This window comes from Phyllobates terribilis, unplaced genomic scaffold (assembly GCF_046119375.1).
Source record: "Phyllobates terribilis strain yellow unplaced genomic scaffold, ASM4611937v1 Scaffold_1__5_contigs__length_1240528914, whole genome shotgun sequence".
NCBI classification, from domain to species: domain Eukaryota; kingdom Metazoa; phylum Chordata; class Amphibia; order Anura; family Dendrobatidae; genus Phyllobates; species Phyllobates terribilis.
Window position 1 is genome coordinate 565,929,637 of NW_027362761.1, and position 27,981 is coordinate 565,957,617.

The 27,981-nt window shown below is 43.8% G+C and overlaps 1 protein-coding gene across 1 annotated transcript in view; it reads left to right on the top strand.

The window, feature by feature from the left end:
* Positions 1 to 23,435, top strand: part of CPLX4 (complexin 4) — a 44,840-nt gene extending 21,405 nt beyond the window's left edge. Inside the window, exons 2-3 of the mRNA XM_073655089.1 lie at positions 16,588 to 16,675; positions 22,675 to 23,435. Coding sequence (XP_073511190.1) covers positions 16,588 to 16,675; positions 22,675 to 22,902 — 316 coding nt within the window. The 3' untranslated portion in view covers positions 22,903 to 23,435. The remainder of the gene's footprint in view (positions 1 to 16,587; positions 16,676 to 22,674) is intronic.
* The last annotated feature ends 4,546 nt before the right edge of the window (positions 23,436 to 27,981 follow it).

Here is a 27,981-nt window from a genome sequence, read left to right on the forward strand (position 1 = left end):
TCCCAGAGTGACCCATTTTCCCAGTTCCACTAATTCAGGGTCAGACTGCTGCAGATGTACCCACTCATCCCTGGTACGGCCCAGGATCTGGGTGGGTCTGGATTCTCCTCCAGACTCTTGGGCAGTGGTTACAGCTGGGGCCAGCTGCCTGAAATCTGGAATCTCGTCACCCTCCAGTTTTTCATCTATGTCTCTTTGGTCCTGCTTGAGTGACTCGGGACAGAGCATCCGCATGCGTGTTCAAGGATTTGGACCGGTAGGAAATTTTATACCGATGCTTGAATATTCTCGCGACCCATCTTTGCTCCAGGGCACCCAGTTTTGCATTCTCCAGGTGAGCCCGGGGATTATTATCCGTCTGCACATGCATGCCCGATAGTGACAGGTATTCTGCAAATTTTTCGGTCATAGCCCATACCAACGCCAGCAACTCCAGCTTGAATGAACTGTAATTATCCTGGGTTCTTTTCAGAGTCCCTCAGTGAAAGGATGGCGTAGGCGATCAACCTTTCTCTCCCTTCCTGCACTTGGGCCAGCACTGCCCCTATATAGGCTCCAGTTGGTGTACGGAACGAAGGGCTGAGAGAAATCAGTGTAGGCTAAAATGGGAGCATCCATCCACGCCATTTTCAATGTCTGGAAGGCTTCTTCTTGCTTAGGACCCCACTGGATTGGCTGCCGCTTGGCTACCCCTGAGATTCCCCTTAGCAACTCGTTAAATGGTGGCGCGATTTTAGCGAAGTTTTTGATAAATCTGGGGTAGTACCCAGCCAGCCCCAGGAATGCTCTTAGTTCTCTCAAGTTGATAGAAGTGGGCCATTTTTGCACTGCGGCCACCTTCTCCGTGGTGGGGTAGACTCTGGCGCTGGAAACAGTGTGCACCAGATATTCAATCTCCCATTGAAACAGGTGACACTTCCAGGGTTTGACTTTTAGCCTGTGTCTCCAAAGTGGACCAACACCTGTTTTATGTGGATAAGATGGTCTTCGAACGTGGGCGAGTAGATGATAATGTCATCAAGGTATATCAGGGTCGCTTCAAAATTTGGATCCCCCAAGCATCTTTCCATCAGGCGCTGGAACATCCCTGATGCATTTGTCAGCCCAAAAGGCATCTGGCTAAATCCAAAAAGGCCCATACGGAGGATGAAGGCAGTCTTTGGCAGCCACCAGAACCTGCCAGTAGCCGCTGGCTAGATCGAGGAAGAAGTACTTGACCTTTCCCAAAGCGGACAGGGATTCCTCAATACTGGGTAAGAGGTAGGAGTCTCGCACGGTGCAAGCATTCAGCCATCGGTAGTCTACTCAGACCTTCAGCGTACCATCTTTCTTTTGAAATAACACAATGGGTGCCGCCCAGGGGTTTTGGCTTTTGCGCATCACTCCATTACATAGCATGTGCAACAGCAGTTCTTTCACTTGGTACATCTGAGGTGGGATTTGCTGATATCTCTCTCAAATGGGGGCTCTGGTCACCATTGAGATCTTTTCCTGTATGGCCTGGGTGCGTCCAAAGTCATATTCGCATTGTGCAAACACTCGTCGATATCGATGCAACAACTGTTCAACCTGCCCTACCTGCTTCGGGGAGAATTCCGTGAGGTTGGCCTCCATTTGTTCTAAAAGGTGGCAGCCGGCTCATGGCTCATCTCTATCCTTTTGACCATCGAGTGATACGGACAGGGTCCACGGGTCTCCCTCCACAGGCATTAATTCTACAGCATCGGCCCTGGTGAGATTTTCTGGCATCATGTAAACTTGTGCCACTGCTTGCTGTGACATTAACTGCAGGCTTGCTCTGCTCAAATTTATGCAACGCACGGGTACGCGTCCCTGCTGAACAGTGGCTTGGATACGAGCAACCAATAGTCCGGACATCGCTTCATCCCCTTCTATAGGTTAAATTTGGATATCCACTCCTTCTAATGATACTGTACATGAACCAGTACTGGCATGGTAAGTACAGTTTGCCCTGCAGGTAAAGTCACCATAGCTTTGCAGAGGCGCTGGGAAGCAGCGGGAAACTTCTGAATTTGACTGACCCTCACAAACTGCTGGAACACTTTCTTGCTGGCTTGGTCATGAGTGGCATGAGTCCAACTGTTTCTGTCTGGGCCACCATCCAGGAACTGCCCTGCTTCCTTCAACACATTCACCCCCAATGTCACGATGGGCTCACCTCCTCGGGAACCCTTTACCAACACTATCCCGTTTCAGCCCGGCTCTTTTCCGCACACCTATACAGACATCCACATTACTCCGGCCACTCGAATGGGCAATTAGTTGGCCGCCACTAGTCGAATGGTTGGCTCCTTCTTGGAGCAGGTGACTTCAGGAAAGTGGATCTGAAAGTACTCTTCAGACATAGTGGTCACCTGGGACCCCGTGTCCATCAAGCAGCGAATACGTTGCCCATTAAACTCAGCCTCCCGGCTGTTATGAGTTATTGGTCCTCAGTCAGTGAATCCCTAACCAGGTAACCCTGATTACAACTACGGTGGTGCACCCTAATAGTGGATGTAGGAGAACCTCAGAAGATGACCGCGCTGTTACTGAAAATAATCTCTATACAAAGATCAACACTGATATTACTGCCATTTGGTGACCATATATTGATAGATGCCCGTCCTGCAGAACATATAAGAGATTACAGTACAGTTATAGATGGTGACTTACAGATGACGTTCTTTCTGGTGGAGTCATTCATTTTTCCTGTCTTTTCCATCTGGCCCAGACCGACATGACAACTTCTCCATCCAGGACTCATCTGCAGAGATTACAACAAAGACACATTTGACTCCTTACATTTCAGGCACCGTCCCCATCTATTCCCAACCTGCACAAACGCCTCATCCTGCTGATACCCCAATATTGAGCCGCTGCTGCCATGTGTCCCTATTACTGCACCTAGTGTGTGCCCTCTAGATGGTAAAACAAACCTCTACAATATAGTAATGCCGTGTGCAAGTGCCGTAGAAAAAAGTGCCCTCATTTTGCCCCCTAGAAAGTAATAATGCCCTCTTTGTGCCCTTTTGACAGCCAAAATAGCCTGAGTTCCCCTATAACAATAAGTGCCCACTTAACATTTAAAAATGTCCTGAGTCTCTCCTCCACACATTATGATGCTCTCTTACACACAGTATAATGCCCCCTCACTGTATAGTACCCACACACAATATACTGACCCCTTAGTATTCCCAAACTGATGGCTCCAACACTGTATAATGGCCCCCACACTATACAAAGACCCAACATTATCTCCCACACTGTATGATGGTCCTCATTGTAATCCCCACACTGTATGATGGCCGCCTAAATAGCCTCAATATAGTATAATGCACTCCCCATAGGCCTCTATGTAGTAAAATGCACTCCCCATAGGCCTCTATACAGTATAATACACTCTCCATAGACCTCCCTATAGTATAATGCACCCCATAGGCCTCTATATAGTATAATGCACCCCCATTTGCCTCTATATAGTATAATGCACCCCCATACACCTCTATAGTATAATGCACTCCCATAGACCTCTATATAGTATAATGCACCCCCATAGACAGACTCTATATAGTATAATGCATCCCCATGGGCATACTCTATATAATATAATGCACTCCCATAGGCCTCTATAGTATAATGCACTCCCATAGGCCTTTAAATAGTAAAATGCACCCCCATAGGCCTCTATAGTATAATGCACTCCCCTAGGAAGACAATATATAGTATAATACACCCCCATAGACAGACTCTATATAGTATAATGCAACCCCATAGGCCTCTATAGTATAATGCACTCCCATAGGCCTTTATATAGTAAAATGAACCCCCATAGACCTCTATAGTATACTGCACTCCCATAGGCCTCTATAAAGTATAATGCACTCCCCTAGGAAGACAATATATAGTATAATACACCCCCATAGGCAGACTCTATATAGTATAATGCACCCCATAGGCCTCAATAGTATAATGTACTCCCATAGGCCTTTATATAGTAAAATGCACCCCCATAGACCTCTATAGTATAATGCACTCCCATAGGCCTCTATATAATATAATGCACTCCCATAGGTCTCTATATAGTATAATGCACTCCCATAGGTCTCTATATAGTATAATGCACCCCCATAGACCTCTATAGTATAATGCACTCCCATAGACCTGTATATAGTACAACCCCTGGCAAAAATTATGGAATCACCGGGCTCGGAGGATGTTCATTCAGTTGTTTAATGTTGTTGAAAAAAAGAAGATCACAGACATGGCACAAAACTAAAGCAATTTCAAATGGCAACTTTAGGGCTTTAAGAAACACTAAAAGAAATCAAGATTAAAAATGTGGTACTCAGTAAGAGTAATTTTTTTCAGACCAAGCAGAGGGAAAAAAATATGGAATCACTCAATTCTGAGGAAAAAATTATGGAATCATGGAAAACAAACACACAAAAGAACACTCCAATACATCACCAGTATTTTGTTGCACCACCTCTGGCTTTAATAACAGCTTGCAGTCTCTGAGGCATGGACTTAATGAGCGACAAACAGTACTCTTCATCAATCTGGCTCCAACTTTCTCTGATTGCTGTTGCCAGATCAGCTTCGCAGGTTGGAGCCTTGTCATGGACCATTTTCTTCAACTTCCACCAAACATTTTCAATTGGATTGAGATCCGGACTATTTGCAGGCCATGACATTGACCTTATGTGTCTTCTTTCAAGGAATGTTTTCACAGTTTTTGCTCTATGGGAGGATGCATTATCATCTTGAAAAATGATGTCATCATCCCCAAACATCCTTTCAATTGATGGGATAAGAAAACTGTCCAAAATATCAATGTAAACTTGGGCATTTATTGAAGATGTAATGACAGCCATCTCCCCAGTGTCTTTACCTGACATGCAGCCCCATATCATCCATGACTGTTGAAATGTGCATGTTCTCTTCATGTAGTCATCTTTATAAATCTCATTGGAACGGCACCAAACAAAAGTTCCAGCATCATCACCTTGCCCAATGCAGATTTGCGATTTATCACTGAATATGACTTTCATCCAGTCATCCACAGTCCACGACTGCTTTTCCTTAGTCCACTGTAACCTTGTTTTTTTCTGTTTAGGTGTTAATGATGGCTTATGTTTAGCTTTTCTGTATGTAAATCCCATTTCCTTTAGGCGGTTTCTTACAGTTTGGTTACAGACATTGACTCCAGTTTCCTCCCATTCATTCCTCATTTTTTGTTGTGCATTTCCTGTTTTGGAGACATATTGCTTTAAGTTTCTGGTCTTGACGCTTTGATGTCTTCCTTGGTCTACCAGTATGTTTGCCTTTGACAACCTTCCCATGTTGTTTGTATTTGGTCCAGATTTTAGACACAGCTGACTGTGAACAACCAACATCTTTTGCAACATTGCGTGATGATTTACCTTCTTTTAAGAGTTTGATAATCCTCTCCTTTGTTTCAATTGACATCTCTCCTGTTGGAGCCATGATTCATGTCAGTCCACTTGGTGCAACAGCTCTCCAAGGTGTGATCACTCCCTTTTAGATGCAGACTAGCGATCAGATTTAATTTGATGCAGGTGTTAGTTTTGGAAATGAAAATTTACAGGGTGATTCCATAATTTTTTCCTCATAATTGAGTGATTCCATAATTTTTTCCCTCTGCTTGGTCTGAAAAAAATTACCCTTACTGAGTACCACATTTTTAATCTTGATTTCTTTTAGTGTTTCTGAAAGCCCTAAAGTTGTCATTTGAAATGACTTTAGCTTTGTGCCATGTCTGTGATCTGCTTTTTTTCAACAACATTAAACAACTGAATGAATATCCTTCGAGCCCGGTGATTCCATAATTTTTGCCAGAGGTTGTATAATGCACTCCCCATAGGTCTCTATAGAGTATAATTCACTCCCATAGACCTCTATAGTATATTGCACTCCCATAGGCCTCTATATAGTATAATGCACCCCCATAGGCAGATTCTATATAGTATAATGCACTCATTTAGGCCTCTATAGTAAAATGCACCCCCATAGGCCTCTATATAGTATAATACACTCCCATAGGCCTCTATATAGTATAATGCACTCTCATAGACAGACTCTATATAGTATAATGCACCCCCATAGGAAGACTCTATATAGTATAATGCACTCCCATAGGCCTCTATATAGTATAATGCACCCCCATAGGAAGACTCTATATAGTATAATGCACCCCCATAGGCCTCTATAGTATAATGCACTCCCATAGGCCTCTATATACTATAATGCACTCCCATAGGCAGACTCTATATAGTATAATGCACCCCCATGGCAGACTCTATATAGTATAATGCACCCCCATAGGCAGACTCTATATAGTATAAAGCACCCCCCATGGGCAGATTATATATAGTATAATGCACCCCCCATGGGCAGACTGTATATAGTATAATGCACCCCCATAGACTGACTCTATATAGTATTATGCACCCCCATAGGCCTCTATAGTATAATGTACTCCCATAGGCCTCTATATAGTATAATGCACTCACATAGGCAGACTGTATATAGTATAATGCACCTCCATAGACCTCTATAGTATAATGCACTCCCATAGGCAGACTCTATATAGTATAATGCACTTCCCATAGGTCTCTATAGAGTATAATGCACTCCCATAGGTCTCTATAGAGTATAATGCACTCCCATAGACCTCTATAGTATATTGCACTCCCCATAGGCCTCTATATAGTATATTGCATCCCCATAGACCTCTATAGTATATTGTACTCCCATAGGCCTCTATATAATATAATGCACCCCCATGGGCAGACTTTATATAGTATAATGCACCCCCCATAGGCAGACTCTATATAGTATAATGCACTCACATGGGCCTCTATATAGTAAAATTCTCTCCCATAGGCCTCTATATAGTATAATGTACTCTCATAGGCAGACTCTATATTGTATAATGCACCCCCATAGGAAGACTTTATATAGTATAATGCACTTTCATAGGCCTCTATATAGTATAATGCACTCCCATAGGAAGACTCTATATAGTATAATGCACCCCCATAGGCCTCTATAGTATAATGCACTCCCATAGGCCTCTATATACTATAATGCACTCCCCATAGGCAGACTCTATATAGTATAATGCACCCCCATAGGCAGACTCTATACAGTATAATGCACCCACATGGACAGACTCTATATATTATAATGCACCCCTGTAGGCAGATTCTATATACTATAATGCACACTCATAGGCAGACACTATATAGTATAATGCACCCCCATAGGCAGACCCTATATAGTATATTGCACCCTCATAGGCAGACTTTATATAGTATAATGCACCCCCCATGGCCAGACACTATATAGTATAATGCACCCCCCATGGACAGACTCTATATAGTATAATGCACCACCATAGGCTGACTCTATATAGTATAATGCACCCCCATAGGCCTCTATAGTATTATGCACTCCCCATAAAAAAAAAAAAAATATACAATACTTACTTCTCCTCGTTCCCCACACTGTTATGAGCACCCTCACATCTCAGGACAGAGGGTGTCAAGTGATGACGTCATAGCGCCCGGTCAGTGTCTGCATCAGTCAAGTCAGACGCAGAGGGGGACTGATGGGAGAGGGAGTGTCGCGCTCCTTCTCTCATCATTGAACATGTGGTGACGCGTGCGGGGCACGATGCTGGCACCGGGGGCCCCCCACCCTCCTGCTCAAGGGCCCCATAGCGGCCACATGGCAGTGCAGGGACATCGAGTCTCTCAGCTCTGCCCCAGAGTGTAACTGTATCAGCTTGCCGACTACGCCAAATGTAAAGCAAGTGACCGGATGCAACACACAGATGGACACGAAGCGGGAACAGTCAATGAGCTATTTATTTCCTCCGATATGGCGGAGTAGTTTACAGTAGTTTACAGTAGTTAGAAAACAGTTAAACAGTGTGGAACAGTAATCACCAGTAAGTTATACAATATGCAACACATAATAAATCTTAGCATTCAATTTGAATGACAGAGAAGTCTCTTAGGGATTATGCTTGTGTGCCTCTTACAGGGGTGATACACCTATTCCTATGGGAGCTACTACGTTGGCTCCTCCTGAAGGTTTTCCTGCTAGGCCGCAAGTCCTCCTAAGAAAGTCTACCAAAGCACGTTGATCCTCCTTTGCTCCAATTGACCCCCACCCTATCTGTTGTCTTTGCCCAGGTCAACACCTGTACCATACGTCAGTGCTGGAAGCAATGGCACGGCTCACTCATGTCTTCTTTCCACTACCACAGGAATCCTCTTCTGGGCAGAGTCTCCTCACTGATCTTCCGTGCCTGACCGACGATGAGTGTCTCCCAGGTCTGGGTAGAAGGGGGCTGCGTTGCGGCTCTTGAATGGTGTTGTTTTGGCTCTGAATCTTGAATTGCATAGTCGGGGCTCTGGATCTCACTTGGTGCCATCTGGGTTTTGTCTGCAAGCGGCCAGTACCCTGCTGGCACACGCTTCGCGCTGAGGCTTGTCACTCCGACTGCAGCATCTTCTCTTGTGCACGTTTGCACCTCTCTCTCTCTTGATGCTAAAAGCCACTCCAGTTTGGTGCGCAGACCCTTTATATTTGGGGACTTCATCATCAATGGCACCTTATTGGGTGTCACATTTGAACTCATCCCCCCTCCAACTCTTTCTGCTCCGATTAGTTCTGCATGGTCCCGTCTGGAAGTAGGTGACAGCCTTCTCGCACTAATGATAAACCTTCCCGGGTTCTTCAGGAGTATTGTCACCTGCTGTTACACACAAAAAGCAGTACAATTCATGTGGTAAAGCAGTGATTGTGGCTAACTTGGACATGTCCATACAACTGGACAACTGGATGCATGTTTCCTGGACACACACATGGCTAACTGACGATGCAATGAAGGAATAGGAAAAAGAGTAAGGAAGGTTATGAAAAGATGGTTATTATGACAATGACCAGACACTACTTGAGCATACAGCCTGACTACCAGAAAGACGACCGTGAGGAGAAGTGGGCGGACATCTAAAGCCTTGCTCTGATTGGTGACGAACTAGCTTTTCCCAAATTAGCATGTGATGTCACTTCATGTGCTGACAAAGTACTTGTTACACGCACGCTGCCTAAGTTCAGATGACCGGTTACATGAATTCATTGGAATCCTGGGGGAACCGTTACTCAGAGCGACCATAGGCTGCAGCTTCTCTCAGGCACACGATAGATTCAGTTGCTGACCAGACACATCTGACAAGAGTCTTCATAAACGGTAGAACAGTAACATTTAATGAGGCACGGCCAGTGCAATGCAAATGTCTCTTTGAGCAACAGGCTCCAGTAATAACAGTACAGTCTCCTTTGCAGCACAGCAGTACACAGTCTATTATCCGGTAGCACAGTACAGCACAGTTTTAATGCATACACAACCGCAGGCTTTTCCTTCATAAGGACTCAATAGTACACAGCATTCTTTATCCTGCATGGAGATGGAGGGGGGAAGGGTGTGATGAGGGAGATGATCTCTATGACAGGCTTCTATCCAGTCCTTATCTTCCTGGCCGATAATACTCCACACTGAGGGATGAGGGAGAGCAATGGTGATGGAGGAGGTGGGGGAGAAGAGGGAGAACAATGATGATGGAGAAGGTGGGGGGAGATGAGGGATATCAATGGTGATGGAGGAGGTGAGGGGAGATGAGGGAGAGCAATGGTGATGGAGGAGGTGGGAGGAGATGAAGGAGAGCAATGGTGATAGTGGGGGGAGATGAGGGAGAGCAATGGTAATGGAGGAGGTGGGGGGAGATGAGGGAAAGCAATGGTGAAGGAGGAGGTGGGGGGAGATGAGGGAGAGCAATGGGTGATGGAGGAGGTGGGGGAAGAAGAGTGAGAGCAGTGGTGATGGAGGAGGTGGGGAAGATGAGGGAGAGCAATGGTGATGGTGGGGGGAGATGAGGGAGAGCGATGGTGATGGTGGGGGGATATGATAGAGAGCAATGGTGATGAGGAGGTGGGGGGAGATGAGGGAGGGTAATGGTGATGGAGGAGGTGGAGAGAGATGAGGGAGAGCAGTGATGATGGAGGAGATGGGGGAGATATGGCATGGCAATGGGGGAGGTGGGGGAAATATTGCATGGTGATAGAGGAGGTGGGGGAGATATGCATGGCATGGTGATGGAGGAGGTGGGGGAAGATATGCATGGCATGGTGATGGAGGAGGTAGGGGGAGATATGCATGGCATGGTGATGGAGGAGGTGGGGGGAGATATGACATGGCACTGGTAATGGAGGAGGTGAGGGAGACATGGAACTGGTGATGGAGGAGGTGGGGGGAGATGAGGGAGAGCAATGGTGATGGTGGAGGGAGATGAGGGAGAGCGATGGTGATGGTGGGGGGAGATGATAGAGAGCAATGGTGATGAGGAGGTGGGGGAGATGAGGGAGGGTAATGGTGATGGAGGAGGTGGAGAGAGATGAGGGAGAGAAGTGGTGATGGAGGAGGTGGGGGAGATATGGCATGGCAATGGGGGAGGTGGAGGGAGATATGGCATGGTGATGGAGGAGGTTGGGGGAGATATGACATGGCAATGGTGATGGAGGAGGTGAGGGGAGATATGGCATGGTGATGGAGGAGGTGGGGGGAGATATGACATGGCAATGGTGATGGAGGAGGTGGGGGGAGATATGGCATGGTGATGGAGGAGGTGGGGGGAGATATGGCATGGCAATGATGATGGAGGAGGCGGGGGAAGATATGGCATGGCAATGGGGGAGGTAGGAGAGATATTGCATGGTGATAGAGGAGGTGGTGGGAGATATGCATGGCATGGTGATGGAGAAGGTGGGGGGAGATATGCATGGCATGGTGATGGAGAAGGTGGGGGGAAGATATGCATGGCATGGTGATGGAGGAGGTAGGGGGAGATATGCATGGAATGGTGATGGAGGAGGTGGGGGGAGATATGACATGGCACTGGTAATGGAGGAGGTGGGGGAGACATGGAACTGGTGATGGAGGAGGTGGGGGAGATATGGCAATGATGATAAAGGAGGTGGGGGAGATATGGCAATGATGATGGAGCAGGTGGGGGAGATATGGCAATGATGATGAAGCAGGTGGGCGGAGATATGACATGGAATTGGTGATGGAGGAGGTGGGAGACATTGAACTGGTGATGGAGGAGGTGGGGGAGATATGGCAATGATGATGGAGGAGGTGGTGGGGAGATATGGCAATGATGATGAAGGAGGTGGTTGGGGAGATGTGGCAATGATGGAGGAGGTGGTGGGGGAAGATATGGCAATGATGATGGAGGAGGTGGTGGGGGGAGATATGGCAATAATGATGGAGGAGGTGGGAGAGATATGGCAATGATGATGGAGGAGCTGGGGGAGATATGGCAATGATGGAGGAGATATGACAATAATGGAGGAGGTGGGGGAGATATAACAATGATGGAGAAGGTGGGGGAGATATGACAATGTTGGAGAAGGTGGGGAGAGCAATGATGGAGGTGGGGGAGAGAAATGATGGGGAATTATTTGAACGCTATATGCTGTTAATAACTGGTCTGGTCACGGTATGGTGGTATTTCTCCCTTGTATGTGGTATTATTCGGTCACTATGTGGTGGTAATATGTGGTCTGGTCACGATGTGGTGGCATTTCTTCCTTGTATGTGGTATTACTTGGTCACTATGTGGTGGTAATATGTAGGCCAGTACTATTGGCCTACATATTACTATTGATGTTGGTATAGTGGATTGTGTTGTGTATGGCGGTCATTTGTTCTCTCTGATATTAATTAGGAGAAGATTCTTTATTTCCATTAGTTATTAAATACTTGGAACAAGATGCTCTTACAGGGGTTCTCCAGGGAAAACAAGTAATCACCTCTCCGCAAGACATGTGATAAATTATTGATTAGTGGGGTCTGACTGCTGGGACCCGCACCGATTGGTAGAATATGGAGCTTTTATCCCCATTAGATTGGAGCTCATGTGCGACTTAACCACTGATCCATTCATTCCCTCAGTGGCTGTTCTTGTTTTTTTTCTGGAAGCCCCAAAGAGAATGAATGGAGCTGCTGTCAGATGTCCCACCTGCCGTTGCATTTTAAGATGGGGATAAGTGTCTTGTCAGGGATAAAACTTATTCCGATAGGTGCGTTTTTCAATATTCGGACCCAAACGATAAATAAGTGATCACCGATCCGACACTATCAGGAAGCAGTCCCTTTTTACTGGGGCTTGTCCCTCCTACTATGGGCTAGTCCCAAACTTTAACTATGTAATATACCACTTATCTTCACTTTTTAGGGAATTCCTGGTGCAACTCTGCATATTGTACTAGCAATACTTATTACACTCTATGCACTAAATATAGTATACTTATAATGCTTACCCTATAGTCACTATCTACCCTATGTCCTAATACCTAATCTATATCTTACAAGACCAGCACTATACGTATTACCATATCACAGTCTAAATAACAATATGCACTAAAACCGCAAGACATAGTTCACATTTCACATGACACAATATATGTAAAAGACACATAGTATTATTCACACTATATTACACATGATTGGTGACTTCATGGGCAGGAACACAGTAGTACAGTAGACAAACACATATTTCAATGTAAAAACAACTTGCTGTTCACATGTTCAGGCTTTCAAGCGTTTTTTAACCACTTCAGGTTTCCAAAGATGCCAAGCAGAAGTGACCCGACCATTCTTCAGGTATTTTCCGCACTGAAAACACTTTATACTTTATTGTATAAGTCAATGGCAAGGCTCAGAAGACGCCCGGGCATCTCTTTGACCATTTTGGCAGCATTTTTGCTTTAATAATCTTTAGTTTCTTCATTGTTTAATGGAGTTAAATAAATAAATGTTGTGAATATTCTGGAAAAAAAAAATAGCCAAAGGCCAAAAACATCAATGAAGCGCTCAGAAATAGACAAAAAAAAAAAATAATGAAAAAAAAAAATGTTTCAGGGGAAAAAAAAACAAAGGTATTTCCTGAAGTGTCTTCCTCTTGAAATATTTGTCTGCTTCACCTGCCTGGAAATGACGTTGTGTGCAAAATATTGAGACTTGCAGCAGAGACCAGGACTCAACACAGGAGCAACGAGCAGGGATTTGACAGGAAAGTGTGGTGCTTGTCTGGGGGCATCATAATTCGTTAGGTGGGGGCTATGGTGGGAATCATTACATGTAGGGAGGCTGTGGGGGGCATTGTAATGTTTGGGGGGAATGCACTGTAGGCATCTTAGTTTGTGGGAGGACAGCATACTGTTTGTGGTGGAATGTGTTATGTGGGGGTCATCATATTGTATGTTTGTGGGGGAATATATTATGTGAGGGGTCATCATATTGTGTGACGGGGCTGTGGGGACATATTGCTGAGGTCAGTGGGAATGCATTGTGGGAGAATCCTACTATGTGTGTGGGGGACTGAGATGGGCATCAATCTTTGTGAAATCAATGTACTGCGGCCTTCATACTTTGTGGGAGGGCATCATACTGCATACGGGGGAACATACAGTGTGTGGTGGGCTGTAGGGGCATCCTTCTTTGGGGGAATGTATTGTGTGTGCTGGGCTGGGGGGCATCATACTGTGTGTGGTGGACTGTGGGAGCATCATACTGTGTGTGGTGGGCTGTGGGGGCATCATACTGTGTGTGGTGGGCTGTGGGGGTATCATACTGTGTGTGGTGGGCTGTGGAGGCATTTTACTGTGTGTGGTGGGCTTTAGAGGCATCTTACTGTGTGTGGTGGGCTGTGGAGGCATCATACTTTGGGGGAATGTACTGTGGGTGGTGAACTGTGGGGCATCATACTGTGCGTGGGTTATTGTGTGGTGTGTGGTGGGCTGTGAGGAGCATCTTGCTGTGAGGACATCCTACTGTGTGTGAGATAGTAATGTGTGGTGGACTGAGGGGGCATCACACTGTGTGGGGGGGGTGTACTTTGGAGGGCTGTAGATTCATCATAGTGTGTGCTGCACTGGTGAGTAATGTGTGGGGGCACGCAAAGGGTATTTTACTGTGTGCTTCACTAATAGCAATACTTCTTTGAGAGTGCATATAAAGGACAGTGTGAGGTTAGGGAAGTGACGTAACATAAAAACTGTTATGGCACCATGAGTGCCACAGTATATGTCTGGTCTTTCAAAGTTGGAAGGTATACATTTCTATTATAATCCACGGGGTTGTTCACATGTCTGAGTATTCATTAAAAAAATGGAGACAAGACCTTTTTGATGTGCATCACATATCAAACTCATCAATGTAAGCCTATGTATGAGTCCATGAAAAACTCAGCAAGCACCCAGATAGTATCCTAGTGTTATCTGTTTTTCACTGAATGTTTTCTAGGAGAAGCTTCGAAAACCTCCATCAATTCCTTTTCAAATCTGAGAACCAGAACACTAATGAAAATAAGCACAGATATTTCACAGTACAGAGAAAATAAACATGGGGATGTCACAGAAAAAGGATAATAACAGTGATGTCACAATATAGAGATAATAAACACAGTGATGTCACAGTACAGAGATAATACATGCAGTGATGTCACAGTACAGGGATAATACCCACAGTGATGTCACAGTACAGAGATAATACACATAGTGATGTCACAGTACAGAGATAATACACACAGTGATGTCACAGTACAGAGATAATACACACAGTGATGTCACAGTACAGGGATTATACACACAGTGATGTCACAGTACAGGGATAATACACAGTGATGTCACAGTACAGGGATAATACACACAGTGATGTCACAGTACAGGGATAATACACAGTGATGTCACAGTACAGGGATAATACACAGTGATGTCACAGTGCATGGATAATGCACACAGTGATGTCACAGTACAGGGATAATACACGCAGTGATGTCACAGTACAGGGATAATACACACAGTTGTGTCACAGTACAGAGATAATACACAGTGATGTCACAGTACATGGATAATACACACAGTGATGTCACAGTACAGGGATAAACACGTAGTGATGTCACAGTAAAGAGATAATACACACAGTGATGTCACAGTACAGACATAATACACACAGCGATGTCACAGTACAGGGATAATACACACAGTGATGTCACAGTACAGAGATAATACACACAGTGATGTCACAGTACAGGGATAATACACATAGTGATGTCAAAGTGCAGAGATAATACACACAGTGATGTCACAGTACAGGGATAATACACACAGTGATGTCACAGTACAGGGATAATACACACTGTGATGTCACAGTACAGGGATAATACACACAGTGATGTCACAGTACAGGGATAATATACACAGTGATGTCACAGTACAGGGATAATACAAACAGTGATGTCACAGTACAGGGATAATACACGCAGTGATGTCACAGCACAGGGATAATATACGCAGTGATGTCACAGCACAAGGATAATACACACAGTGATGTCACAGCACAAGGATAATACACACAGTGATGTCACAGCACAGGGATAATATACGCAGTGATGTCACAGCACAAGGATAATACACGCAGTGATGTCACAGCACAGGGATAATATACGCAGTGATGTCACAGCACAAGGATAATACACACAGTGATGTCACAGTACAGGGATAATACACACAGTGATGTCACAGTACTGGGATAATACACGCAGTGATGTCACAGCACAGGAATAATACACACAGTGATGTCACAGTACAGGGATAATACACACAGTGATGTCACAGTACTGGGATAATACACGCAGTGATGTCACAGCACAGGAATAATATACACAGTGATGTCACAGTACAGGGATAATACACGCAGTGATGTCACAGTATAGGGATAATACACACAGTGATGTCACAGTACAGGGATAATACACACAGTGATGTCACAGTACTGGGATAATACACACAGTGATGTCACAGCACAGGAATAATATACACAGTGATGTCACAGTACAGGGATAATACACACAGTGATGTCACAGTACAGGGATAATGCACACAGTGATGTCACAGTACAGGGGTAATACACACAGTGATGTCACAGTACAGGGATAATACACACAGTGATGTCACAATACAGAGATAATACACACAGTGATGTCACAGTACAGAGATAATACACGCAGTGATGTCACAGTACAGGGATAATACACGCAGTGATGTCACAATACAGGGATAATACACACAGTGATGTCACAGTACAGGGATAATACACACAGTGATGTCACAGTACAGGGATAATACACACAGTGATGTCACAGTACAGAGATAATACACACAGTGATGTCACAGTACAGGGATAATACACACAGTGATGTCACAGTACAGGGATAATACACACAGCGATGTCACAGTACAGAGATAATACACACAGTGATGTCACAGTACAGGGATAATACACACAGTGATGTCACAGTACAGGGATAATACACACAGCGATGTCACAGTACAGGGATAATACACACAGCGATGTCACATTACTGCTTCAAAGAAAATATAAAAATCATTTTCTGTGAATATGACCAATATTTTTCATATTTTTTGCAGGATGGAAAGAGATGCCAAGTTTATTCAGAAAAAAGCAGAGAGAGCCACCCTGCGGGTACATTTAAGGGGAAAATACAGATTACCACAGGTATGGTAGTAATTTAGTCAAGGCTTAAATGGAGACCTTATTGTTCCTGCTTTGTGGCAACATTTTTTTTTAAAATCTATGGTGATATCATAAATGTTTCACAGTAATAACTGTATGACAATATCTGACCAGAGTTTATATGGAATATTCCAAAAAATGTATATTCTGACAAAACCTGCCCATTAACAAGACACATTAACTTATCTCCAGTTTTCGGGATTGGTGATAACTTTCTAACAAATCATTTAGATAGGTAGATAAGGTGTTCAGAAGTTTGGAAAAGTCAGAGTAGATTTCTACCAATGATCATGTTCTTTGTCCCCTTTTCTACAAACATACAGCCCTGGTCAAAAGTTCGGACACACCTGTTCATGCAATGGTTCTTTTTGTTCTTATTGGGATGTGCACATTGTAGATTCAGTCTGAAGGCAGCAAAGCCACAAAGCAACACATATCACAACAAAAAGTAAAGAAACATGTGTGAAACAAATCAGAATGTGTGTTAAACCTTAGATTCCTAATTTTACCCCCTTATTACTCTGATGACAGCTTTATACCCCTTTGGCATCCCTTAAGTAATGTCATCGAATCAATGCCTGGAAAGGCTTCCAATGAACAGGTATGCCTTGTCAAGAGTTCAGTTGTGGAATTACGGCCTTCAGAAATGTTTGCGACCATCGGGTTTGTTTTGCTGAGATAGTATTGGTCATAGATCGCTACAGTCCTGTGCTCTATTTCACAACTGTTCAAAGGCAGAATATGGCAAGAACCACTCAATTAAGTAAATTTATGAAGGTCAGTGAATCCAGAAAATTGCTAGAATCCTAAAGCTATCCTAAAGTGTAGTCATGAAAACCATCAATCAGCTGGCTCTTTTCAAGACTGCCCCAAGAAAGAAAGATCTAGTATGACCTCTGCTGCAGAGGATAAGTTCATCAGAGTTACCAACCTTAGAAAGCACTAGTTGACAGCACCTCAGATAACAGCCTTCACAACTTATGTACAGACATCAAGTATCAGTAACTTCTCAACATCAACTGTCCAGAGGACACTGCGTTGAGCGGCCTTTATAGTTGAATTGCTGCAAAGAAGCAATTACTGAGGACTGAGGAAGTAGAAGAGATTTTTTGGGGGGGCCAGGCATCACAAGGACTGGACATTAGAACAGTAGAAATTTGTACTTTAGTCTGATGAGTCAAAGTTTGAGATATTTTGTACTAAGTGCCACATTGTGAGAGGCAGAAAAGATGAGCAGATGGTTTCTACATGTGTGGTACCCACCATGAAAAATGGAGAGGGAGGTGTGATGGTGTGGGGGTGCATTGTTGGTGACATTGTGATTTATATCAAATTCAAGGTGCCCTTACCCAACAGGGCTACCACAGAGTTCGGCAGCATCCGCCATCCTATCTGGTTTTCTCTTAGTGGGACTATGATTTGTGTGGCAACAGTACAATGACCCAATATAGACCTCCAGGCAATGTAAGGGTGATGTGACCAAGAACGGGAAGGGTGAAGGCTGCTCAGATGACATGGCCTCCACAATCACCCAACCTCAATGCAAGAGAGATGGAATTTGTTGGACAGAGTCCTCAGCACTTTTGCAAAATCCTTCAGGTCTGTTGGAAGCCATTCCAGGTGACGACCTGATGAAGCTGCTTGAAACAATGGGGCTGTAAAGTCATCAGCGTAAAAGGGTTTACTGTGAGTGGCCTAAGGTGTAAGGCTATGTGCCCACGATGCAGAAATGAAGCAGAAAATTTCTGCAGCATTTCTGCATCTCCCTGGCAGAAAAAACGCATGCAGATCGTGCATGCGTTTTTCCTGCAGAATACATGCGGATTCACATGCGTACCCACATGCGTTAACGCATGTTTCCGCATGCGGACTGACAAGCACTTTCCAGGCGATAGCATCACTTGGAAAGTGCTTGACAACTAGGTCACACTATATAAATCCATGCAACCGGCATGGATTTATATAGTGTGACCGTAAAAATAAAAAAATAAAGCTATACTTACCTCCGATGCCGCCGCGTGTGCTGTCGCGCTCCTTCCTGGTTCCTTCCTGGCTTGCCGGCATCTCGCGAGACAGCCTGCGGTCACATAACCGCGACGTCATCTCAGGTCCTGGAAGGAGAAGCGCTGCTGGGGCCGTCGGACAGGTGAATATAAACTTTATTTATTATTTTATTCTTTTTTTTACAGTTTCTATGGTACCCAGGTCTGGATGAGAGTCTTCTCTCCTCCAGACTTGGGTACCATACGCACATTGAACCACATATAATCCGCTTGTACAAATGTACAGACACAGATTCTATGCGTCTCAATGGCGGCGCTTCCGCAAAATTAATGAACATGCTGCGGATTTATGAGCGCTGCAGAAACGCTGCGGAAAAATCCGCAGCATGTGCATTGACATTGCGGAATGCCATTGGGGACTATGGGGTGCGGATTACCATGCGTTTTTGATGCGTTTCCGCTGCGGAAATTCCGCTGCGGAAATTCCGCAGCATAAACACATGAAAAACGCATCGTGTGCACGCAGCCTAACATATTCTGGGTTGTGTCACACGTATTTCTTTACTTCTTGTTTCCATATGTATTAGTTTGTAGTTTTGCTGCCTTCATTCTGAATCTACAATGTGCACATTCCAACAAGACCAAGGAAACCATTGCATGAACAGTGGTGTCCAAACTTTTACTGGTACTAAATAAATGAATAACATGGCTGAATAGGATTTATATCAGAAAAAAAAAAGACTTAAAAGGGATGTCTAGCTTATAAAGCCCATTTTCAATTGTTCAGGTCCCACGTTTTATAGCAACTTAAAAGTCCGATCTATCAAAATATAAAGTAAATTAATCTGGCAAACAGCATGACGAGAAAAAAATCAAAAAGCAAGAGTTACGTTTTTGGTTGCTGCAACATTGCAATAAAATGCAATTAGAAGCGATCAAAACATTGTATCTACCCCAAAATTGTATCAGTAAAAACATCAGCTCAGGGTGCATAAAATAAGTCCCCACCCAGCCCCAGATCCCAAAAATGATACAGCTATGGGTCTCGGAAATTGAAGACACAAGCAAAATTAATTTTTTTTTTACTAATTTACAATTTTTTTTACCATTTAAATAAAAGAAAAACTATTGATGTTTGGTATCTGCGTACTCGTACTGACCTGGGGAATCATATTGCCAGATTAGTTTTACTGTATGGTGAACATGGTGAAATTTGTAAAAATATGAAAAAAGTAAACAAAGTAAAAAAAAAAATACAGAAAAATGATTTGCAACTACAAACGACTTTTTTTGTAATAATAAAAGTGAACAAAATAAAGTACACATAATTTCGTCCTATTATTTAATTTGTACGATGAATACCATTAAAAAAAACACAAAAACGCACCAATGACATGAAATCTAATAAAAAAGGATCAAAAGGTCATATATATATATATATATATATATATATATATATATATATGTATATATACAGTACAGACCAAAAGTTTGGACACACCTTCTCATTTAAAGATTTTTCTGTATTTTCATGACTATGAAAATTGTACATTCACACTGAAGGCATCAAAACTATGAATTAACACATGTGGAATTATATACCTAACAAAAAAAGTGTGAAACAACTGAAAATATGTCTTATATTCTAGGTTCTTCAAAGTAGCCACCTTTTGCTTTGATGACTGCTTTGCACACTCTTGGCATTCTCTTGATGAGCTTCAAGAGGTAGTCACCGGAAATGGTTTTCACGTCACAGGTGTGCCCTGTCAGGTTTAATAAGTGGGATTTCTTGCCTTATAAATGGGGTTGGGACCATCAGTTGTGTTGTGCAGAAGTCAGGTGGATATACAGCTGATAGTCCTACTGAATAGACTGTTATAATTTCAATTATGGCAAGAAAAAAGCAGCTAAGTAAAGAAAAACGAGTGGCCATCATTACTTTAAGAAATGAAGGTCAGTCAGTCTGAAAAATTGGGCAAACTTTGAAAGTGTCCCCAAGTGCAGTTGCAAAAACCATCAAGCGCTACAAAGAAACTGGCTCACATGAGGACCGCCCCAGGAAAGGAAGACCAAGAGTCACCTCTGCTTCTGAGGATAAGTTTATCCGAGTCACCAGCCACAGAAATTGCAGGTTAACAGCAGCACAGACTAGAGACCAGGTCAATGCCACACAGAGTTCTAGCAGCAGACACATCTCTACAACAACTGTTAAGAGGAGACTTTGTGCAGCAGGCCATCATGGTAAAATAGCTGCTAGGAAACCACTGCTAAGGACAGGCAACAAGCAGAAGAGACTTGTTTGGGCTAAAGAACACAAGGAATGGACATTAGACCAGTGGAAATCTGTGCTTTGGTCTGATGAGTCCAAATTTGAGGTCTTTGGTTCCAACCACCGTGTCTTTGTGCGACGCAGAAAAGGTGAACGGATGGACTCTACATGCCTGGTTCCCACCGTGAAGCATGGAGGAGGAGGTGTGATGGTGTGGGGTGCTTTGCTGGTGACACTGTTGGGGATTTATTCAAAATTGAGGGCATACTGAACCAGCATGGCTACCACAGCATCTTGCAGCGGCATGCTATTCCATCCAGTTTGCGTTTAGTTGGACCATCATTTATTTTTCAACAGGACAATGACCCCAAACACACCTCCAGGCTGTGTAAGGGCTATTTGACCAAGAGGAAGAGTGATGGGATGCTACGCCAGATGACCTAGCCTCCACAGTTACCAGACCTGAACCCACTCGAGATGGTTTGGGGTGAGCTGGACCGCAGAGTGAAGGCAAAAGGGCCAACAAGTGCTAAGCATCTCTGGGAACTCCTTCAAGATTGTTGGAAGACCATTTCCGGTGACTACCTCTTGAAGCTCATCAAGAGAATGCCAAGAGTGTGCAAAGCAGTCATCAAAGCAAAAGGTGGCTACTTTGAAGAACCTAGAATATAAGACATATTTTCAGTTGTTTCACACTTTTTTGTTAAGTATATAATTCCACATGTGTTAATTCATAGTTTTGATGCCTTCAGTGTGAATGTCCAATTTTCATAGTCATGAAAATACAGAAAAATCTGTATATAAATATATATATATATACTGTATAATATTTTACAGTTTTACTAAAAATGTCAACACATCCTGCAAACAAACAAACCTTCATATTTAAAATATGAATATAACGAAATAATAATAAAGCCATCTTTCCAAAATGGGCCATTTTGTGGGTTTTCTTATGTCCTTGCTCCTCCGGGGCTCTGCAAGAGGCAGCCACAAACTGTTACTGCCAAATTTAGGCTCCAAAAGCCAAATAGTGATTTTGTCCTTTCGAGACCACCTGTGAGCACACACAGTAGTTTCCAACCACATATAAAGTATTGCCACATTTGGGAGAAATTGCCTATTACCACCAGTGAAAATAAAAAATTTGGGGGCGAAAACAACATTTTTCTTTTCCGTGGTCCAGCATTATAAAGTTATGTGAAGCACCTTTGGGTTCAAAATACTTACTACACCCCTAGATGAATTTCTTAAACAGTGTAGTTTCCGAAGTGGGGTCACTTAGGGGGGTTTCAGATCTTTAAGTGGCGTCCACAATCATTTCCTCCCAAAATTGCACTCTAAAAGTCAAATAGTGCTTTCCCTCATGAAAGGGAAAAATTTTAGGCTAAACCAACATTTTCGTCCCAATATTATGAACTTTCATGAAGGACCTGTGGGTCCGAAAAGGACACTTCAAACCCAGATAAAGTTCATGAGGGGTGTAGTTTGAAAAATGGGGTCCCTTGTGGGTGGCTACTGCTGTTTTGTTAAAAAAAAAATTACCAAAATTAACAAAAAAAATGAACACAAAAATATGATACCGTGGGTAATTTCTTCGGATTTGCTCTATGGTGGCAACACAGAAATATTGTGCTTAGATCCTTCCTGCAGATCACAACTGATCTGTCTTGGAATCGCTATTAATGTCTGTGCTATTATTTTCCTAGAGTGAGAAGGACGATAATCAGATACAGATGGCCGGAGATGATATCGAGCTTCCCGAGGAGCTCCAGAAGATGGTGGCCGAAGATCAAGTAGAAGAGGAGGAGAAAGGCTCGTTTATTGGTCAAATGCAAAATATTCAGAATATGGACATGGATACACTTAAAGAAAAGGCATCAGCGACATTCACAGAAATGAAGCAAGCGGCTGAAGAGAAGTGCAGTGTGATGTAGCTGCGGGAGGAACTGTATCGCTTGTAATATGGAGCCAATGGATGGAGAACCTGATGCCGACAACTCTCCTACCAGGACTATGTGGGAATTGTTGAGCAGCACTAAGTTATATGAGTAGAAAAACTTGACTGTTTATTTGTTTTAAACTAGCGCCACACCTGTTTACAGGCTATGTGTGGTACTGCACCTCATAAGCAATCAGGGGAAAAAAGCTGCAGTACCAGACTTAACCCATAGGCACTGCTTCTGGAAGAAAGTAACCATGTTTTTGTTATCTTGGACAGTCCCTTTCATTACAACTTTACTTGTTTCATTTAAGAGGTTTAAGCTAATCACTGGAGTCTTAGTGACAAAAATTTTTGTCATTGCAGGGGGGAAACAGTCAGAAAGTCCACATTTCCCTCTAGAGCAGAAATAGAGCATTGCATGGCGCCTACTGGAGCCAATAGGTCATCTATCTGTATAATTGACGGACATGTTGAGTCGTCCAGAGGAGAACTACGCGCTTCTTTTCTAGTCGGCCATTGTCCAAAGTGAGCTGGTCATGTGACCTGAAAAAAGATGAGGGAACATCCATGTATGTGTATTCTAATATCACTGCAGGCAGCACATCGATAGCCGGAGAAGGAAAACACCTCTCACTTGTACCAATCTATTATGTTATAATAATCGATCAATCAGAGCTTCACTCACAATTCTGTATTAGCATAATAAATAATGTATGTACACAGTGACTCCACCAGCAGAATAGTGAGTGCAGCTCTGGAGTATAATACAGGATGTAACTCAGGATCAGTACAGGATCAGTAATGTAATGTATGTACACAGTGACTGCACCAGCAGAATAGTGAGTGCAGCTCTGGAGTATATTACAGGATGTATCTCAGGATCAGTAATGTAATGTATGTAAACAGTGACTGCACCAGCAGAATAGTGAGCGCAGCTCTGGGGTATAATACAGGATGTAACTCAGGATCTGTACAGGATAAGCAATGTAATGTATGTACACAGAGACTCCACCAGCAGAATAGTGAGCGCAGCTCTGGGGTATAATACAGGATGTAACTCAGGATCTGTACAGGATAAGCAATGTAATGTATGTACACAGAGACTCCACCAGCAGAATAGTGAGCGCAGCTCTGGAGTATAATACAGGATGTAACTCAGGATCAGTACAAGATCTGTAATGTGATGTATGTACACAGTGACTGCACCAGCAGAATAGTGAGTGCAGCTCTGGAGTATATTACAGGATGTATCTCAGGATCAGTAATGTAATGTATGTACACAGTGACTGCACCAGCAGAATAGTGAGTGCAGCTCTGGAGTATAATACAGGTTGTAACTCAGGATCAGTACAAGATAAGTAATGTAATGTATGTACACAGTGGTGCTTAAAAGTTTGTGAACCCTTCAGTATTTTCCATATTTTTGCATAAATTTGCTATAAAACTACATCAGATTTTCACAAAAGTCTCAAAAATAGTTAAAGAGAAATTAAATAAATGAATGAAAAATATTAGACATTGTGGTATTTTTTATTTAGGAAATTGATCCAACATCCCATGCCTTTGAGTTTCAAATATAAATGAATCGTGAGGCTGTGTGCCCACTATGCGCTTAAGCGTTTTCACAGCGGCAATTCCGCTGCAGAAAGGGTATGTGCCCACGTAGCATTTTTCAAGCGGATATGCTGTGGAATTTCCGCAGCGTAAACGCTTGTGAAACGCTATGTAATCCGCCCCCCATGGTCCTCAATGTGATTACGCAAGTTCAATGCCCATGCTGCGGATTTTTCCGCAGCGTTTTTGCTGCGGGAAAAAATCCGCAGCATGTTCATTAATTTTGCGTTTCCGCAAGCGGAATTGCCTTTGCAGTGCAATAAAAAACGCAAGGCCATTCCGCATGTGGAAATCACGCGATAAATGCACGATAAACGCGTTCGGAATTCCGCATGCGTTTATCCGGGAGAGGACATGCAGAAATGAAGCAGAAAATTTCTGCTTCATTTCCGCAGTGTGGGCACATAGCCAAACGCTTAAAAAACGCATGGTAGAAGGCCTGCCATGTTCCCTAATGATAGCGTAAATTTCCGCTGCGGATTATCATTGCGGAAAAATCCGCAGCACTACCAATTATTTTGCAGAATCGCGGTGTTTTCACCGCCATTGACTTGCATTGGAACGCATGGATTCCGCATCACTGCATCTGTACATGCGCATTCCATGCGTTTCAATGTGCGGATGGTACCCGGGTGTGGAGGACAGGAGACTCTGCTCCGGACCCGGGTACCATAGTACCTGTAAAAAAAAGAATAAAATAAAAAATATACATTATACTTACCTTCTGATGACGGTGACATCATTTAGTCATGTGACGGGTCACGCGACGGCTGACGTCGGTGGTCGCGTGACCCGTCACATGACTAAATGACGTCATGGCAGGTCCTTTTAGTCCACCGTGAGCTGCCGGCAACCAGGACGGATCGATAAGGACACCGGGGGCCATCAAAAGGTAAGTATAATGTATATTTTTTATTTTATTCTTTTTTTTACAGATACTATGGTACTCGGGTCCGGAGGAGAGTCTCCTCTTCTCCAAACCCAGGTACTATTCTTTTACGGTCACACTATATAAATCCATGCCGGTTGCATGGATTTATATAGTGTGACCAAGTTGTCAAGCACTTTCCAAGTGATGCTAAAATTGCTTGGAAAGCGCTTGACAACCCGCATGCGGAAATGCAAGTGAAGAACTCTTCACATCCCCAAGTCCCTGGCAGGAAAACGCATGTACAATCCGCATGTACAATCCGCATGTACAATCCACATGTACAATCCGCATGTACAATCTGCATGTACAATCCACATGTACAATCCGCATGTACAATCCACATGTACAATCCGCATGCGTTTTTTCTGCCAGGGAGATGCAGAAACGCTCAGGAAAAATCCGGAGCATTTCTGCATCGTGGGCACATAGTCTTAGATTAGCAAACAATAATAATAATAAGGTAAAATTAGAGTCTGGTGTTTTTAATCAATGGAATGACAATCAGGTATGATGGTGTGACCTGTTTTATTTAACAACAATGTCTGATCTTCACAACATGTTTGTGGAAGCACATCATAGCACAAACAAAAGAGATGTCTGAGGACCTTAGAAGAAACTTTATTTGATGTTCATTAGACTGGAAGAGGAACAAAACAACCTCTAAAGCATTTGGACTCCCAACACTCTACAGTAAGACAGATAATGCACACATATAAATTCAACATCATTATTACACTCCCTAGGATTTGTCACCCAGCAAATATCACTTCAAGAACAAGATATATTATATCAACGAGGTCACAAAGGAACCCAAGGTAACCTCTAAGCAACTAAAGGCCTCGCTCACATTAGCTAATGTTCATGTGCATGAATCCACCATCAGGAGGCACTGTACAACAACGATGTACATGTCAGGATTGTGACGAGAAAGCCACTGCTCTCCAAAAAGGAATACTGCTGCCCATCTGCAATTTGCTGAAGATCATCTTGACAAGCCAGAAGGCTATTAGAACAATGTTTTGTGGATGGATGAAAGCAAAATAGAGCTTTTTCGTTTAAATGAGAAGCGTTATATTTGGAGAAAGAAAAAAAACTACATTGCAGTATAAAAAGCACATACCATATGTGAAACAGGGCCCCTTCCTGTAATAATGTACCCTGTCCTGGTCCCTTCCTATAAAACTGTTCCCCATCCTGGGTCCTTCCTGTAATACTGTCCTCCATCCTGGTCCCTTCCTATAGTACTATCCCCCATCCTGGTCCCTTCCTACAATACTGTCCTTCATCCTGGTCCCTTCCTATAGTACTGTTCCCCATCCTAGTCCCTTCCTATAATACTGTTCCCCATCCTGGTCCCTTCCTACAATACTGTCCTCCATCCTGGTCCCTTCCTATAATACTGTCCTCCATCCTGGTCTCTTCCTGTAATACTGTCCCCCATCCTGGTCCCTTCCTACAATACTGTCCTTCATCCTGGTCCCTTCCTATAGTACTGTTCCCCATCCTAGCCCCTTCCTATAATACTGTTCCCCATCCTGGTCCCTTCCTACAATACTGTCCTCCATCCTGGTCCCTTCCTATAATACTGTCCTCCATCCTGGTCCCTTCCTACAATACTGTCCTCCATCCTGGTCCCTTCCTATAATATTGTCCTCCATCCTGGTCTCTTCCTGTAATACTGTCCCCCATCCTGGTCCCTTCCTATTGTACTGTTCCCCATCCTGGTCCCTTTCTATAGTACTGTCCTCCATCCTGGTCCCTTGCTTTAATAATGTACACCATCCTGGCATTCTTTTCAAACACATTAAAAAAAACAAAAGCAAATAATTGTTCTATTCTTTTTACTTCTTCCTGTTCCCATGACGCTTGATGTCCTTTACCCCGTAGACAGTGTAGGAGGGCTCGGCAGTGCAGGGCAGTGATGTCATGCGCCATGCACGATTGGCATGCCAACATCAGCTGCCGGCCTCTGATTGGCAGGTACAGCAATTGCTGTGCAGGGGGCCAGTGGCTCTGTGCACCGCAATACATTTTAACTGCATGTGCGTCTGAGGACATAACTTCAGCTGAAATCCACTCTGGTGTTGGTGGCCGTCTGACTCCACAGGCCCAGTCATTGCTGCATCCTCTGCAGCCATGATCATTTTACCCAAGGTTATTGACTCGCCCCCTGAGACGTGGGGCACTCGGAACCGGGCAATAGGGAGACGATGGGGGTAGCAGTGGCGACCCGGTCCCGTGGCTCAGGGTGGTCAGACCAGTGGCAGTCTTTTAGATGTTTTAGATAATGTCCGACTACGCCACCCGTGGATTGCGGTTATTAGGAACCGCCGCTGCAGGGCAGACCGCTGGGGCCGATGATGTATGCAGCTGGGATGGTGTGACTCCCCACGGGAAGAGTGCGGCCCCACGGCAGTGTAGTGGATGGTGGGAGTGATGGTGGTGAGAGTCCCAGTACCGTTAGTGCTGGAGGAGCGAAAGAGCACACAGACAACGTACTGCAGTCCAATGTCTTTTACTCACAGT